Genomic DNA, 15,396 nt, shown 5'->3' with positions numbered 1-15,396 from the left:
CCTGGTGCAGTATAAGGGGTTCAAGGGTCCCCTGGAGGTTTTAGTTACGCCAGGGAACCGTACCAACTTGATAGGGCTAAACTGGTTCACTCCACTAGGCATCGCCTTAACGGGGGTTAATACCATTCAAACACCTAGCCTAGAAGCCGTTTGCGAAAGGTACGCCGACGTTTTCGATGGCACTTTAGGGAAATATACAGGTTCCCCCATTTCCCTGCAACTAAATCCAGCAATTCAACCAATTAAAATAAGAGCTAGGAGGGTACCTTTCGCCCTTAAAGAAAAAATTGAAAACGAGCTTGACCGACTCGTGGGACTAGGGGTACTGGAACCAACAGAAGGGGGAACCTGGGAGACCCCTATTGTCACCCCAATCAAACCTAATGGCGAAGTGAGACTGTGCGCAGACTATAAAGCGACAGTCAACCTAGCCCTCAGCCCCCATGCTTACCCGGTGCCAGCGGTAAGGGACGTATTTGCTTCCATCCGCTCTGGCACCATTTTCGCCAAGCTCGATCTCACACAGGCGTATTTACAGCTGCCTGTCACAGACGACACCGCGGAAGCTCAAACTATTGTCACCCACCGCGGTGCTTTTAAAGTAAAGAGGCTACAATTCGGCATATCTGCAGCCCCGGGTATTTTTCAGGGCATCATGGAAAAGACCCTGAAGGGAATACCCGGGGTCTGCCCCTATTTCGACGATGTTCTCATCGCCGGGGAAAACGAAGCTAGTTTAGCTGACAGGTTGTCAGCTGTGCTGAGCCGGCTCAGAGAAGCCGGTCTCAAACTTAAGCGGGAGAAGTGCTCTATTGGAGTCACTTCTACAGAATTCCTAGGGTATAAAATTGATAGCCAGGGCATCCACCCCACCGCTGAAAAACTAATGGCTATTCAAACCGCACCCAGCCCTAGGAATAAGCAAGAGCTTCAATCCTTTTTGGGGCTGTTAAACTTTTACCATGCCTTCATTCCCCACAAAGCCACTATTGCAGAGCCGCTCCATAGGCTCCTAGACAAAGGTACAACTTGGTCCTGGACCAAGGAACATGAGAACAGTTTCCAATCGTTAAAAAAGCTTATCTGTCACAGCTCAACTATCACCCTTTTCAAGGAAGACACCCCAATATGCATCGCTTGCGATGCCTCTCCCTATGGAATCGGGGCTGTATTAAGTCACATATTCAAGGACGGTACACAAAGACCCATAGCTTTCTATTCACGCACTCTGACCAAAGCTGAAAGAAACTATGCACAAATTGACAGGGAAGCCCTAGCGATAGTGGCAGGGGTCAAAAAATTTCACGATTATCTGTATGGAAGACCATTTACTATATTTACAGATCACAAACCCCTGCTAGGCATATTTACTTGGAATAAAACTACTCCACAAATCCTCTCCCCGAGAATTTTAAGATGGTCAACATTTTTAGCAGCCTATTCTTATCAGCTAATACATAAACCAGGTAAAGAATTGGGCCATGCTGACTGCCTCAGCAGACTGCCCATACAAACCAGGGACTCAGACCCAGCCCCAGCCAGCGGGATTTTAGCAATCTCCCAACTTCCAGAATGCCCCCTGACTGCAAACATTATAGCCAATAATTCAACAAAAGATAAAATACTTGCCAGAGTCCTCAAATGGGCCACAACTGGGTGGCCAACTCAAAACCCACAACCCCAATTCCAACCTTATTATAACAGGAAAAATGAGATTTCAACACACAGAGGTTGCCTGCTATGGGGAAATAGGGTCATCATACCAGAGAAAAACATAGACCAAACATTGCACATTTTACATGAAGGGCACCCTGGAATTGTAAAAATGAAGGCGATGGCCAGAAGTTATGTGTGGTGGCCCGGCATAGATAAACAAATTGAACAGTATGTGGGTGGGTGTTACACCTGTCAGGAGACCAGGAATGAACCACCCCAGGCACCAATCCATAAATGGGAGACTACAAGGAACCCTTGGTCACGTATACATATAGATTTTGCAGGACCTATCCAGGGCCAAAGTTTCTTAATTGTAGTGGACAGCTATTCCAAATGGCTGGAAGTCACACCCCTTAGGAAAACAACGTCCACAGCCACTATTCAAGCCTTACGAAAAATATTCGCAACACACGGCCTACCTGATACCATAGTTTCTGACAATGGACCTCAATTCACCTCTCGTGAATTTCAGATCTTCGCTACGAGGAATTGTATTAGGCTGGTCACGTCGGCGCCGTTCCACCCATCGTCGAACGGAATGGCTGAAATTATGGTACGATACACAAAAGAAGCCTTGAAAAAATTCGTTAAAGGAAACTGGCAAAGGCGACTCAGCCAGTTCCTCTTATCACAACACACAACACCATGCTCTACAACTAGCAAATCACCAGCAGAATTAAGATGGGGGAGGAGGCTAATAACACGTCTCGACAGACTGCACCCTGACACAGCCCCAGAAGAAAAACAGCACCCCCACCCCGGCCGCAAACTCAACCCGGGTCAATTAATATGGGCACGTTCATACACAGATAAAAACAAGTGGGTCCAAGGGACAGTAATAAAACAAACAGGGCCCATCTCATACCTGGTAGCTACGCAAGCACAGGGCAACATACGCCGCCATATTGACCAGCTCAGACCCAGACAACCACCACACGCTTCTGAGCAACCACCCAGTGCCGACTTACAACCCCCACCGGAAATGCGGCCTATCCCAAACCAGGAAGCTGAGCACCAGGACGAAGAACCAGAACCAGAACACCCACCACCCCTTCGCCGCTCAACCAGGAATCGAAGACCACCCACCTACCTAAAAGACTATCAGTGGGCAGGTTCAAACATCCAAGAAGGAAGAAACGAACCAGGGGAGGGGTAAGGGGTGTATTATATATGTAAACATTCCTTTAATCAATGTATATATATGTTAACAGTACAAATAAGAAGGCATCGCCTAGCATATAAGGTAAAACCGCCTGACAGAAATACACGCGGGAACTTTGACAGCTGTCAAAGTTCCTCGCACCACGCAGGCGCCACCACTGACAGCTCGCGGCTGTCAAACGCCGGACTACGAAGAAGCCTGAGCTGTCAAAGCACCCACCGTACAGCGCAGGCGCAACCACTGACAGCTCGCGGCTGTCAAAACACCAAGACACGCGGAAGCCGGAGCTGTCAACAAAAGACGACGCGGATTGGTCCCTGCCTGACAGGGCGCCAAAATGAACACCGCTGATTGGTCCTCGCTACCAGCTGCCGGCTATAAAAGCCGGACAAGTTATTCTATGTTTGCCTTGCTCTTAATAAATCTGTTGTTGAACTAGCCTGTCGTCCCGAGTGGTCCTTTGATACCCGCCATCCCGAGAGATGGCAATCACACCTCGGCCAAGTCGAGGGATTTCTCCTCGTCAGTAAAATCACTGACGACCGAGCAAGGGCCGCCGCTCTGCTGTACATCAGCGGGCCCCCGGTGTACGACGCAGCCGTCGGGCTGTTCAGCCCAGTGCCCATCACGGAAGTCTCCTACGCTGACCTGGTGGACCAGCTGAACAAGTACTACATGCCAGCGCGTTCAGAACTGTACTGGCGGGTGCAATTCGCACAAAAGAAACAACGGCAGGACGAGCCCGCCAACGAATTCATTGCCGGGGTCAGACACGCCGCGCGGAACTGCTCCTTCCCCGACCTGGAAGACCGCATCAGAGACCAGGTGGTGATCGGTCTGAGGGACGAGAAGCTACAGAAGAAACTGACGTCCAAACCCGACATGAACCTGGCAGAGCTGACCAGGGAGATCATGGCATATGAACACAGCCACAAGAAGAAGCCGACGAACACGACCCCAGAGACCCCCGCGACCGTCTACCAGGAAAGCGCAACCTTCAGCGACAGCGGAGAGTCAGTAGACTTCACCGATGGAGAAGCCCTACAGCGCAGGATGGAGCACCGGCAGCCGAGGAGGGGAAAAACGTCGGACCGCCGCGGATCCAAGAACCCACCACCGCCACCACCGCGTTACGAGCCACGGGCCGCCTGTGCCAGCTGCGGGGGCAACCATGCCCGAGGAAGCTGCCGTTTTAGGAACGCGAAATGCCACAACTGCGGGAAGACTGGCCACATCAAGCCGGTGTGCCGCAGCAAGGGCCGGGACAACATCAATGAGGTGGAGGCAAACCCCCCAGGTAGGCCGGCTGCCCAGGCCAGCAGAGAAACCCCACCAGGCCCCCTGGTAGAGACAATTGACAGGGTAAACAGCATAAGCTCCAAAGTTAAGATCTGGGTCAGAATTCAGGGGGTGCCCTGCCACATGGAGGTAGATTCTGGGTCAGCAGTCTCATTAATTTCGCTGACAACCTATCAGGAAATCTGTCAGAAAGGCCGAAGACAAATTCCCCTGAAACAAACTCAGGTACACCTTGCAGACTTCCAGAAAACCCCTATTCCGTTGGAAGGGAAAGCCAAGGTCCTGGTGCAGTATAAGGGGTTCAAGGGTCCCCTGGAGGTTTTAGTTACGCCAGGGAACCGTACCAACTTGATAGGGCTAAACTGGTTCACTCCACTAGGCATCGCCTTAACGGGGGTTAATACCATTCAAACACCTAGCCTAGAAGCCGTTTGCGAAAGGTACGCCGACGTTTTCGATGGCACTTTAGGGAAATATACAGGTTCCCCCATTTCCCTGCAACTAAATCCAGCAATTCAACCAATTAAAATAAGAGCTAGGAGGGTACCTTTCGCCCTTAAAGAAAAAATTGAAAACGAGCTTGACCGACTCGTGGGACTAGGGGTACTGGAACCAACAGAAGGGGGAACCTGGGAGACCCCTATTGTCACCCCAATCAAACCTAATGGCGAAGTGAGACTGTGCGCAGACTATAAAGCGACAGTCAACCTAGCCCTCAGCCCCCATGCTTACCCGGTGCCAGCGGTAAGGGACGTATTTGCTTCCATCCGCTCTGGCACCATTTTCGCCAAGCTCGATCTCACACAGGCGTATTTACAGCTGCCTGTCACAGACGACACCGCGGAAGCTCAAACTATTGTCACCCACCGCGGTGCTTTTAAAGTAAAGAGGCTACAATTCGGCATATCTGCAGCCCCGGGTATTTTTCAGGGCATCATGGAAAAGACCCTGAAGGGAATACCCGGGGTCTGCCCCTATTTCGACGATGTTCTCATCGCCGGGGAAAACGAAGCTAGTTTAGCTGACAGGTTGTCAGCTGTGCTGAGCCGGCTCAGAGAAGCCGGTCTCAAACTTAAGCGGGAGAAGTGCTCTATTGGAGTCACTTCTACAGAATTCCTAGGGTATAAAATTGATAGCCAGGGCATCCACCCCACCGCTGAAAAACTAATGGCTATTCAAACCGCACCCAGCCCTAGGAATAAGCAAGAGCTTCAATCCTTTTTGGGGCTGTTAAACTTTTACCATGCCTTCATTCCCCACAAAGCCACTATTGCAGAGCCGCTCCATAGGCTCCTAGACAAAGGTACAACTTGGTCCTGGACCAAGGAACATGAGAACAGTTTCCAATCGTTAAAAAAGCTTATCTGTCACAGCTCAACTATCACCCTTTTCAAGGAAGACACCCCAATATGCATCGCTTGCGATGCCTCTCCCTATGGAATCGGGGCTGTATTAAGTCACATATTCAAGGACGGTACACAAAGACCCATAGCTTTCTATTCACGCACTCTGACCAAAGCTGAAAGAAACTATGCACAAATTGACAGGGAAGCCCTAGCGATAGTGGCAGGGGTCAAAAAATTTCACGATTATCTGTATGGAAGACCATTTACTATATTTACAGATCACAAACCCCTGCTAGGCATATTTACTTGGAATAAAACTACTCCACAAATCCTCTCCCCGAGAATTTTAAGATGGTCAACATTTTTAGCAGCCTATTCTTATCAGCTAATACATAAACCAGGTAAAGAATTGGGCCATGCTGACTGCCTCAGCAGACTGCCCATACAAACCAGGGACTCAGACCCAGCCCCAGCCAGCGGGATTTTAGCAATCTCCCAACTTCCAGAATGCCCCCTGACTGCAAACATTATAGCCAATAATTCAACAAAAGATAAAATACTTGCCAGAGTCCTCAAATGGGCCACAACTGGGTGGCCAACTCAAAACCCACAACCCCAATTCCAACCTTATTATAACAGGAAAAATGAGATTTCAACACACAGAGGTTGCCTGCTATGGGGAAATAGGGACCAATCCGCGTCGTCTTTTGTTGACAGCTCCGGCTTCCGCGTGTCTTGGTGTTTTGACAGCCGCGAGCTGTCAGTGGTTGCGCCTGTGCTGTACGGTGGGTGCTTTGACAGCTCAGGCTTCTTCGTAGTCCGGCGTTTGACAGCCGCGAGCTGTCAGTGGTGGCGCCTGCGTGGTGCGAGGAACTTTGACAGCTGTCAAAGTTCCCGCGTGTATTTCTGTCAGGCGGTTTTACCTTATATGCTAGGCGATGCCTTCTTATTTGTACTGTTAACATATATATACATTGATTAAAGGAATGTTTACATATATAATACACCCCTTACCCCTCCCCTGGTTCGTTTCTTCCTTCTTGGATGTTTGAACCTGCCCACTGATAGTCTTTTAGGTAGGTGGGTGGTCTTCGATTCCTGGTTGAGCGGCGAAGGGGTGGTGGGTGTTCTGGTTCTGGTTCTTCGTCCTGGTGCTCAGCTTCCTGGTTTGGGATAGGCCGCATTTCCGGTGGGGGTTGTAAGTCGGCACTGGGTGGTTGCTCAGAAGCGTGTGGTGGTTGTCTGGGTCTGAGCTGGTCAATATGGCGGCGTATGTTGCCCTGTGCTTGCGTAGCTACCAGGTATGAGATGGGCCCTGTTTGTTTTATTACTGTCCCTTGGACCCACTTGTTTTTATCTGTGTATGAACGTGCCCATATTAATTGACCCGGGTTGAGTTTGCGGCCGGGGTGGGGGTGCTGTTTTTCTTCTGGGGCTGTGTCAGGGTGCAGTCTGTCGAGACGTGTTATTAGCCTCCTCCCCCATCTTAATTCTGCTGGTGATTTGCTAGTTGTAGAGCATGGTGTTGTGTGTTGTGATAAGAGGAACTGGCTGAGTCGCCTTTGCCAGTTTCCTTTAACGAATTTTTTCAAGGCTTCTTTTGTGTATCGTACCATAATTTCAGCCATTCCGTTCGACGATGGGTGGAACGGCGCCGACGTGACCAGCCTAATACAATTCCTCGTAGCGAAGATCTGAAATTCACGAGAGGTGAATTGAGGTCCATTGTCAGAAACTATGGTATCAGGTAGGCCGTGTGTTGCGAATATTTTTCGTAAGGCTTGAATAGTGGCTGTGGACGTTGTTTTCCTAAGGGGTGTGACTTCCAGCCATTTGGAATAGCTGTCCACTACAATTAAGAAACTTTGGCCCTGGATAGGTCCTGCAAAATCTATATGTATACGTGACCAAGGGTTCCTTGTAGTCTCCCATTTATGGATTGGTGCCTGGGGTGGTTCATTCCTGGTCTCCTGACAGGTGTAACACCCACCCACATACTGTTCAATTTGTTTATCTATGCCGGGCCACCACACATAACTTCTGGCCATCGCCTTCATTTTTACAATTCCAGGGTGCCCTTCATGTAAAATGTGCAATGTTTGGTCTATGTTTTTCTCTGGTATGATGACCCTATTTCCCCATAGCAGGCAACCTCTGTGTGTTGAAATCTCATTTTTCCTGTTATAATAAGGTTGGAATTGGGGTTGTGGGTTTTGAGTTGGCCACCCAGTTGTGGCCCATTTGAGGACTCTGGCAAGTATTTTATCTTTTGTTGAATTATTGGCTATAATGTTTGCAGTCAGGGGGCATTCTGGAAGTTGGGAGATTGCTAAAATCCCGCTGGCTGGGGCTGGGTCTGAGTCCCTGGTTTGTATGGGCAGTCTGCTGAGGCAGTCAGCATGGCCCAATTCTTTACCTGGTTTATGTATTAGCTGATAAGAATAGGCTGCTAAAAATGTTGACCATCTTAAAATTCTCGGGGAGAGGATTTGTGGAGTAGTTTTATTCCAAGTAAATATGCCTAGCAGGGGTTTGTGATCTGTAAATATAGTAAATGGTCTTCCATACAGATAATCGTGAAATTTTTTGACCCCTGCCACTATCGCTAGGGCTTCCCTGTCAATTTGTGCATAGTTTCTTTCAGCTTTGGTCAGAGTGCGTGAATAGAAAGCTATGGGTCTTTGTGTACCGTCCTTGAATATGTGACTTAATACAGCCCCGATTCCATAGGGAGAGGCATCGCAAGCGATGCATATTGGGGTGTCTTCCTTGAAAAGGGTGATAGTTGAGCTGTGACAGATAAGCTTTTTTAACGATTGGAAACTGTTCTCATGTTCCTTGGTCCAGGACCAAGTTGTACCTTTGTCTAGGAGCCTATGGAGCGGCTCTGCAATAGTGGCTTTGTGGGGAATGAAGGCATGGTAAAAGTTTAACAGCCCCAAAAAGGATTGAAGCTCTTGCTTATTCCTAGGGCTGGGTGCGGTTTGAATAGCCATTAGTTTTTCAGCGGTGGGGTGGATGCCCTGGCTATCAATTTTATACCCTAGGAATTCTGTAGAAGTGACTCCAATAGAGCACTTCTCCCGCTTAAGTTTGAGACCGGCTTCTCTGAGCCGGCTCAGCACAGCTGACAACCTGTCAGCTAAACTAGCTTCGTTTTCCCCGGCGATGAGAACATCGTCGAAATAGGGGCAGACCCCGGGTATTCCCTTCAGGGTCTTTTCCATGATGCCCTGAAAAATACCCGGGGCTGCAGATATGCCGAATTGTAGCCTCTTTACTTTAAAAGCACCGCGGTGGGTGACAATAGTTTGAGCTTCCGCGGTGTCGTCTGTGACAGGCAGCTGTAAATACGCCTGTGTGAGATCGAGCTTGGCGAAAATGGTGCCAGAGCGGATGGAAGCAAATACGTCCCTTACCGCTGGCACCGGGTAAGCATGGGGGCTGAGGGCTAGGTTGACTGTCGCTTTATAGTCTGCGCACAGTCTCACTTCGCCATTAGGTTTGATTGGGGTGACAATAGGGGTCTCCCAGGTTCCCCCTTCTGTTGGTTCCAGTACCCCTAGTCCCACGAGTCGGTCAAGCTCGTTTTCAATTTTTTCTTTAAGGGCGAAAGGTACCCTCCTAGCTCTTATTTTAATTGGTTGAATTGCTGGATTTAGTTGCAGGGAAATGGGGGAACCTGTATATTTCCCTAAAGTGCCATCGAAAACGTCGGCGTACCTTTCGCAAACGGCTTCTAGGCTAGGTGTTTGAATGGTATTAACCCCCGTTAAGGCGATGCCTAGTGGAGTGAACCAGTTTAGCCCTATCAAGTTGGTACGATTCCCTGGCATAACTAAAACCTCCAGGGGACCCTTGAACCCCTTATACTGCACCAGGACCTTGGCTTTCCCTTCCAACGGAATAGGGGTTTTCTGGAAGTCTGCAAGGTGTACCTGAGTTTGTTTCAGGGGAATTTGTCTTCGGCCTTTCTGACAGATTTCCTGATAGGTTGTCAGCGAAATTAATGAGACTGCTGACCCAGAATCTACCTCCATGTGGCAGGGCACCCCCTGAATTCTGACCCAGATCTTAACTTTGGAGCTTATGCTGTTTACCCTGTCAATTGTCTCTACCAGGGGGCCTGGTGGGGTTTCTCTGCTGGCCTGGGCAGCCGGCCTACCTGGGGGGTTTGCCTCCACCTCATTGATGTTGTCCCGGCCCTTGCTGCGGCACACCGGCTTGATGTGGCCAGTCTTCCCGCAGTTGTGGCATTTCGCGTTCCTAAAACGGCAGCTTCCTCGGGCATGGTTGCCCCCGCAGCTGGCACAGGCGGCCCGTGGCTCGTAACGCGGTGGTGGCGGTGGTGGGTTCCTGGATCCGCGGCGGTCCGACGTTTTTCCCCTCCTCGGCTGCCGGTGCTCCATCCTGCGCTGTAGGGCTTCTCCATCGGTGAAGTCTACTGACTCTCCGCTGTCGCTGAAGGTTGCGCTTTCCTGGTAGACGGTCGCGGGGGTCTCTGGGGTCGTGTTCGTCGGCTTCTTCTTGTGGCTGTGTTCATATGCCATGATCTCCCTGGTCAGCTCTGCCAGGTTCATGTCGGGTTTGGACGTCAGTTTCTTCTGTAGCTTCTCGTCCCTCAGACCGATCACCACCTGGTCTCTGATGCGGTCTTCCAGGTCGGGGAAGGAGCAGTTCCGCGCGGCGTGTCTGACCCCGGCAATGAATTCGTTGGCGGGCTCGTCCTGCCGTTGTTTCTTTTGTGCGAATTGCACCCGCCAGTACAGTTCTGAACGCGCTGGCATGTAGTACTTGTTCAGCTGGTCCACCAGGTCAGCGTAGGAGACTTCCGTGATGGGCACTGGGCTGAACAGCCCGACGGCTGCGTCGTACACCGGGGGCCCGCTGATGTACAGCAGAGCGGCGGCCTTTGCTCGGTCGTCAGTGATTTTACTGACGAGGAGAAATCCCTCGACTTGGCCGAGGTGTGATTGCCATCTCTCGGGATGGCGGGTATCAAACTCCCTCACACGGCCGAAGTTTGCCATGTCGTCCGGTCCTGGGTTGCTCCGATGGAAGTTAAAACTACCGTGACAGCTCTTGCCGGGAACTCTCTTCCTCGGCCGTGACTTCAGCTCCGGAGCGATCCCACCTTCGTCGCCAGTGAAGTAGCCGAAGGACCACTCGGGACGACAGGCTAGTTCAACAACAGATTTATTAAGAGCAAGGCAAACATAGAATAACTTGTCCGGCTTTTATAGCCGGCAGCTGGTAGCGAGGACCAATCAGCGGTGTTCATTTTGGCGCCCTGTCAGGCAGGGACCAATCCGCGTCGTCTTTTGTTGACAGCTCCGGCTTCCGCGTGTCTTGGTGTTTTGACAGCCGCGAGCTGTCAGTGGTTGCGCCTGCGCTGTACGGTGGGTGCTTTGACAGCTCAGGCTTCTTCGTAGTCCGGCGTTTGACAGCCGCGAGCTGTCAGTGGTGGCGCCTGCGTGGTGCGAGGAACTTTGACAGCTGTCAAAGTTCCCGCGTGTATTTCTGTCAGGCGGTTTTACCTTATATGCTAGGCGATGCCTTCTTATTTGTACTGTTAACATATATATACATTGATTAAAGGAATGTTTACATATATAATACAAGAACCATGACAGAGGGCTTGTAACTACACTTCTTTAAGCTTCAATTTCTGATATCAAAAGTTGTACTTCAATGTATTTGTGCTCTGATCTCTACAGTCTCTTGTATTGTAAAGGGTGGTATTTGTTAGAGAAATCTCTAAAGGTAAAGGTAAAGGTTCCCCCGCACATGCATGCTAGTTGTTTCCAACTCTAGGGGCCGGTGCTCATCTCTGTTTCAAAGCCGAAGAGCCAGCACTTGTCCAAGGACGTCTCCATGGTCATGTGGCTGGCATGACTAGACACCAAAGGCACACGGAACGCTGTTACCTTCCCACCGTAGTGGTCCCTATTTTTCTACTTGCATTTTTATGTGCTTTCAAACTGCTAGGTTGGCAGAAGCTGGAACGAGTAACAGGCGCTCACTGTTATGCGGCACTCGGGATTCGACCCGCCAAACTGCCAACCTTCTGATCGACAAGCTCAGCATCCTAACCCACTGATCCACCATGTCCCTTTTAGAGAAATCTCTACAGCTGCAGATTTCTAGACTGACTAAGCATTCTCTGTTCCCAAAAATCAAAAGCATCTTTTTAGTTGTTTCATCACTCTGTTATCAGAAATTCAAAGTAATGTCTTTCAATAACCTTTAAAGTATGTTAAAAACGGTTTTCATAATTGCAGACCATGTTTGAATTTCTTCATTTTCTATGTATCAAATCCTACAGTGAGCCCCAATGATGCAGGGGTTAGAATGCAGTATTGCAGGCAAACTATGCCCACAGCCAGGGTTTTGATCCTGACAGAGGTCAACATTGACTCAGCCTTCCATCCTTCCGAGGTTGGTAAAATGCTGACATTGTAAATTGCCCAGAGATGCTGTAAAGCACTATGAGATGTTATATAAGTCTAAGTGCTATTGCTATTGCTACATGATCACAGGCATTCAATTCAAAAGTTTATAAAGCTTCATACATGCTTTTTTACTAATAGAATTAAATCTGGCAAACCAGACAGATGGGTTTCTCAGTGAATATCTGAAATGTCCTGAAAAACTTCATATTGGCTATGAACTAACATGAGAATGCTGAACTTAAGGCATTTTACTGGAATATATTTTTATAGAAAGTATATTTTAAGTAGCTTGTTCCTAAATAAATATGAAATAGGACATTGCATGCTTACATTTATTTGCCTTAATATGCAGAACATTTTACTTTAAGATGATCAATCTTAAGATTGGTTTTGTTTTAGATACAATATTCTATATTTGGACAACACACCCTTTCAAATGAATATTTTATTTTTATCTTTGAAGATACAGAATAGATCTGAGCTGCAAAATTCCAGATGTTCACCATATGTTAGCAAATATTGAGTGCTTTCTATATCTCTTTGATGTTATCTAATGGACATCTGGAGTTTTACAATCTAGATCTAGAATATCTAGAAAAAATGATGACATTGTACAGACTGAAAATAGGACATTTGCCTGCAATTTGTGCACAATGATACATTATGGCATCAGTTTGTCATTCATTCATCTCTTCATTCCCTATTAAGGAGTCCTAATAGGTCTAGTGACAATGTAAGAGACAGCCTTTTGTTTAAACTGCTTCACTTTGAATCTTGAAGGGAGGAAATTTTTCTAATGTCTATTTTGAGAAGATAAGAAGCCCAGGTACAGAATGGGAGGAGAGACCTCATAGGTGAAACTAATGGGATAATGTGATTTATGACATGTAGATAAGAGCGGGGATTGTGTGTGTGTTATGATGGGTTTGGGGGGAGGAGATTTCAGATTCTGGCATCCCTCCATGAGTGCCGATGTTTCATTTTATGATTAAGACTTTTTAGATAAACAATGCTTGCACTTTGTTTGATTTGTCTCATTCATCAGAACCACGACATCTAGTTGCCAGCCACTCACATTCCATGATCTTTTGGTTGAACATATTTCATTTTAAAAAAAAAAACATTCTAACCTTAAAATGAAATCGGTTTGCTGTTTGGTATTCCGCAGTGAGGTGAATCTTTTCAATATCACTTCCAAACAGGGACGGAGAAGGTCGTCTTACTAGAGTAGCTTCAAATCCTAAGAAGGGAGGGAAGGAAGAAAGAAAGGGTGTTACTTCCAGAATTGACAATAACAGTAGTAATCTGTGGTCTACTAAGTACTCCTCTTCCAGGACAAAGGAAAGTAAAAGAATAGGGCATGCAGTTTACTGATAAACCTTCCTGTCCACTCTGATCCTTAGATTAAATCTGTGTTCAATATATCTGAAACATTTTTCAATCCAGCTTCTATTTTTTTTACGTAACAATCAAATAAAGGAAGTTGAATAGGGTGAACTTCTATGACAAAATCAGCCAATGAATTATAGAGCAAAACAGGCATTGAACCTGCCTCCGTATTATGCAGCCTTTTTAGTTGATTCATTTCATTGTGGAAGCCTCTATACTGCCTTTCTCATTGCATGGAAACTGCTGCTCCTGAAAAATGCTATAGGAATTTTCTGCATTGCATTTAGTCATTGATAAATTTACAAGGATTAAACGTTTGCTAATGGACCAGGTTGACTTCAGTTTGCTAATGGACCAGGTTTCAAAAAATTTTCAGTTTGCTAATGGACCAGGTTTCAAAAAAAATTCAGTTTGCTAATGGACCAGGTTTCCAAAAAATTTTTGCTTAATCTGCAGGGTTCTAAAAAAAACACTGGATCTATACATAAAGCAAAAGGAAGATCTTCTTAAGTCCTGAAAACATTGTCAGATACTTTCCTAGTTCTGTTACAACTTGTGGATTTTCCGATTATATGAATCATTAATATCCCATCTTTATGGTGCTCAATTAACAATTAGTTTTATTTATTTCTTTATGGTGCAAGATGAAGTCATGCTAAACAATTAAACAACGCATAATAAAATACTGGGAAAATAATTTATTTTTATATGTATTCATTTTATATTTAGAAGTGACAAAAATAGTAGAAAACAAATCCTCAATTTTAACTCTATTACCTACCTAAAATAATTACAAACCTCAACTTCTTATTAACTAGCAAAATGTTATTAACAAACATGCTAACTTAGCCTCCTAACTCAGAACGTTTAAGAATTAGGAATGGCTGCTTCTTTTTCCCACATTAATTGGTGCAGACATGAAAAAGATACTTGATCTATCCATTTTTAAGATTATTGGTAAGAAAGAGATTAAGCATTAAGTTTACCCATATGCTGAAAATATTTTTATATTACATTTTATATTCATTGCCTTATTTTCATGACCTGGGCATGTTTTGTGCCTATAAATATTTAATCAGTCTGGAGATTAGGCTTCTTCTACTTACCTGAATTTGTATCTGATATGCTTCCTTGAACTTGGTACCCATGGTTTTCTGAAAAGTAACACCAAGGTACATGTGTTTCATTCTGAGGATCCCAGCAACAGCCACGGAGTACACACAGATCCTGTATCATCAGCATTAAAAGGAAATCAGAACTGTGACCATCAAAATAAACTCCAGAATAATTTTTGGACAATAGCATGTGTGTGATTATTAATGACAAGCAAGCTGCACAGTTTGAAATCAATTATCACTGACTTTGTAAGTGGATTCATAGTTTTCATATATTGGATTTCTTTTGCAAACATATTTGTACTTATAAATGGTCCAAATTACCATTAAGAGTTGGTTTTCAGACTTACAAACATTCAAGCAACTGTTATATAAGCAACAGTAGCTAACATATTTTTATCAATAAAAAGAACTTCCTTTCGTACTTAGGGCTGTGGAAAAATGACTCGTAAAGTCTCTGTCTTAATAAACTTTGGGATTAATTCTAAACATTAAATTAATTCACTTGCTGGAAAATGTGTGCTGCTACTTTTCCAAACTTAATACATCTTTTAAAGAGAACTCTGTGAACTGGGGAAAAAAATTCATTCAGTTCAGTCAGCTGCCAAAAGCCTGACAAACCTTTAGTAAAAGGAAATATGGAAATTCACTTTCTTCCAATAACTGGACCAAAACAGGAATAGATCCTCTTCCTTTCATACAGTGGGGATATCATTTTTGGGTGGAGGATGTGTACAACTACACAAACTACTTCAATGATGAAGCTTAAGTAATATCTTCACCACACATTACAGCAGAGGATATTAATCCCAATAGCTAGTCTAAACAGAGTCATGACTTGGAAATTCACCACCAAAGGAGATGTTCCCAAGATGTTTTCCAATTACAACTCAGAAGGTAAAAGACTGACAGGCCAG

The 15,396-nt window shown here is 46.3% G+C and overlaps 1 protein-coding gene across 1 annotated transcript in view; it reads right to left on the bottom strand.

The window, feature by feature from the left end:
* SI (sucrase-isomaltase) overlaps positions 1–15,396 on the bottom strand; it is a 132,996-nt gene that overhangs the window by 92,593 nt on the left and 25,007 nt on the right. Inside the window, exons 4-5 of the mRNA XM_083364319.1 lie at positions 14,471–14,591; positions 13,106–13,215 (exon numbers count right to left, since the gene is read on the bottom strand). Coding sequence (XP_083220445.1) covers positions 13,106–13,215; positions 14,471–14,591 — 231 coding nt within the window. The remainder of the gene's footprint in view (positions 1–13,105; positions 13,216–14,470; positions 14,592–15,396) is intronic.

The sequence above is a fragment of the Vipera ursinii genome, assembly GCF_947247035.1.
Source record: "Vipera ursinii genome assembly, chromosome: 5".
In the NCBI taxonomy this organism is placed as follows: Eukaryota; Metazoa; Chordata; class Lepidosauria; order Squamata; family Viperidae; genus Vipera; species Vipera ursinii.
Note: the sequence above shows the minus strand (reverse complement) of the source record. Positions and strands in the feature narration are given on the sequence as shown.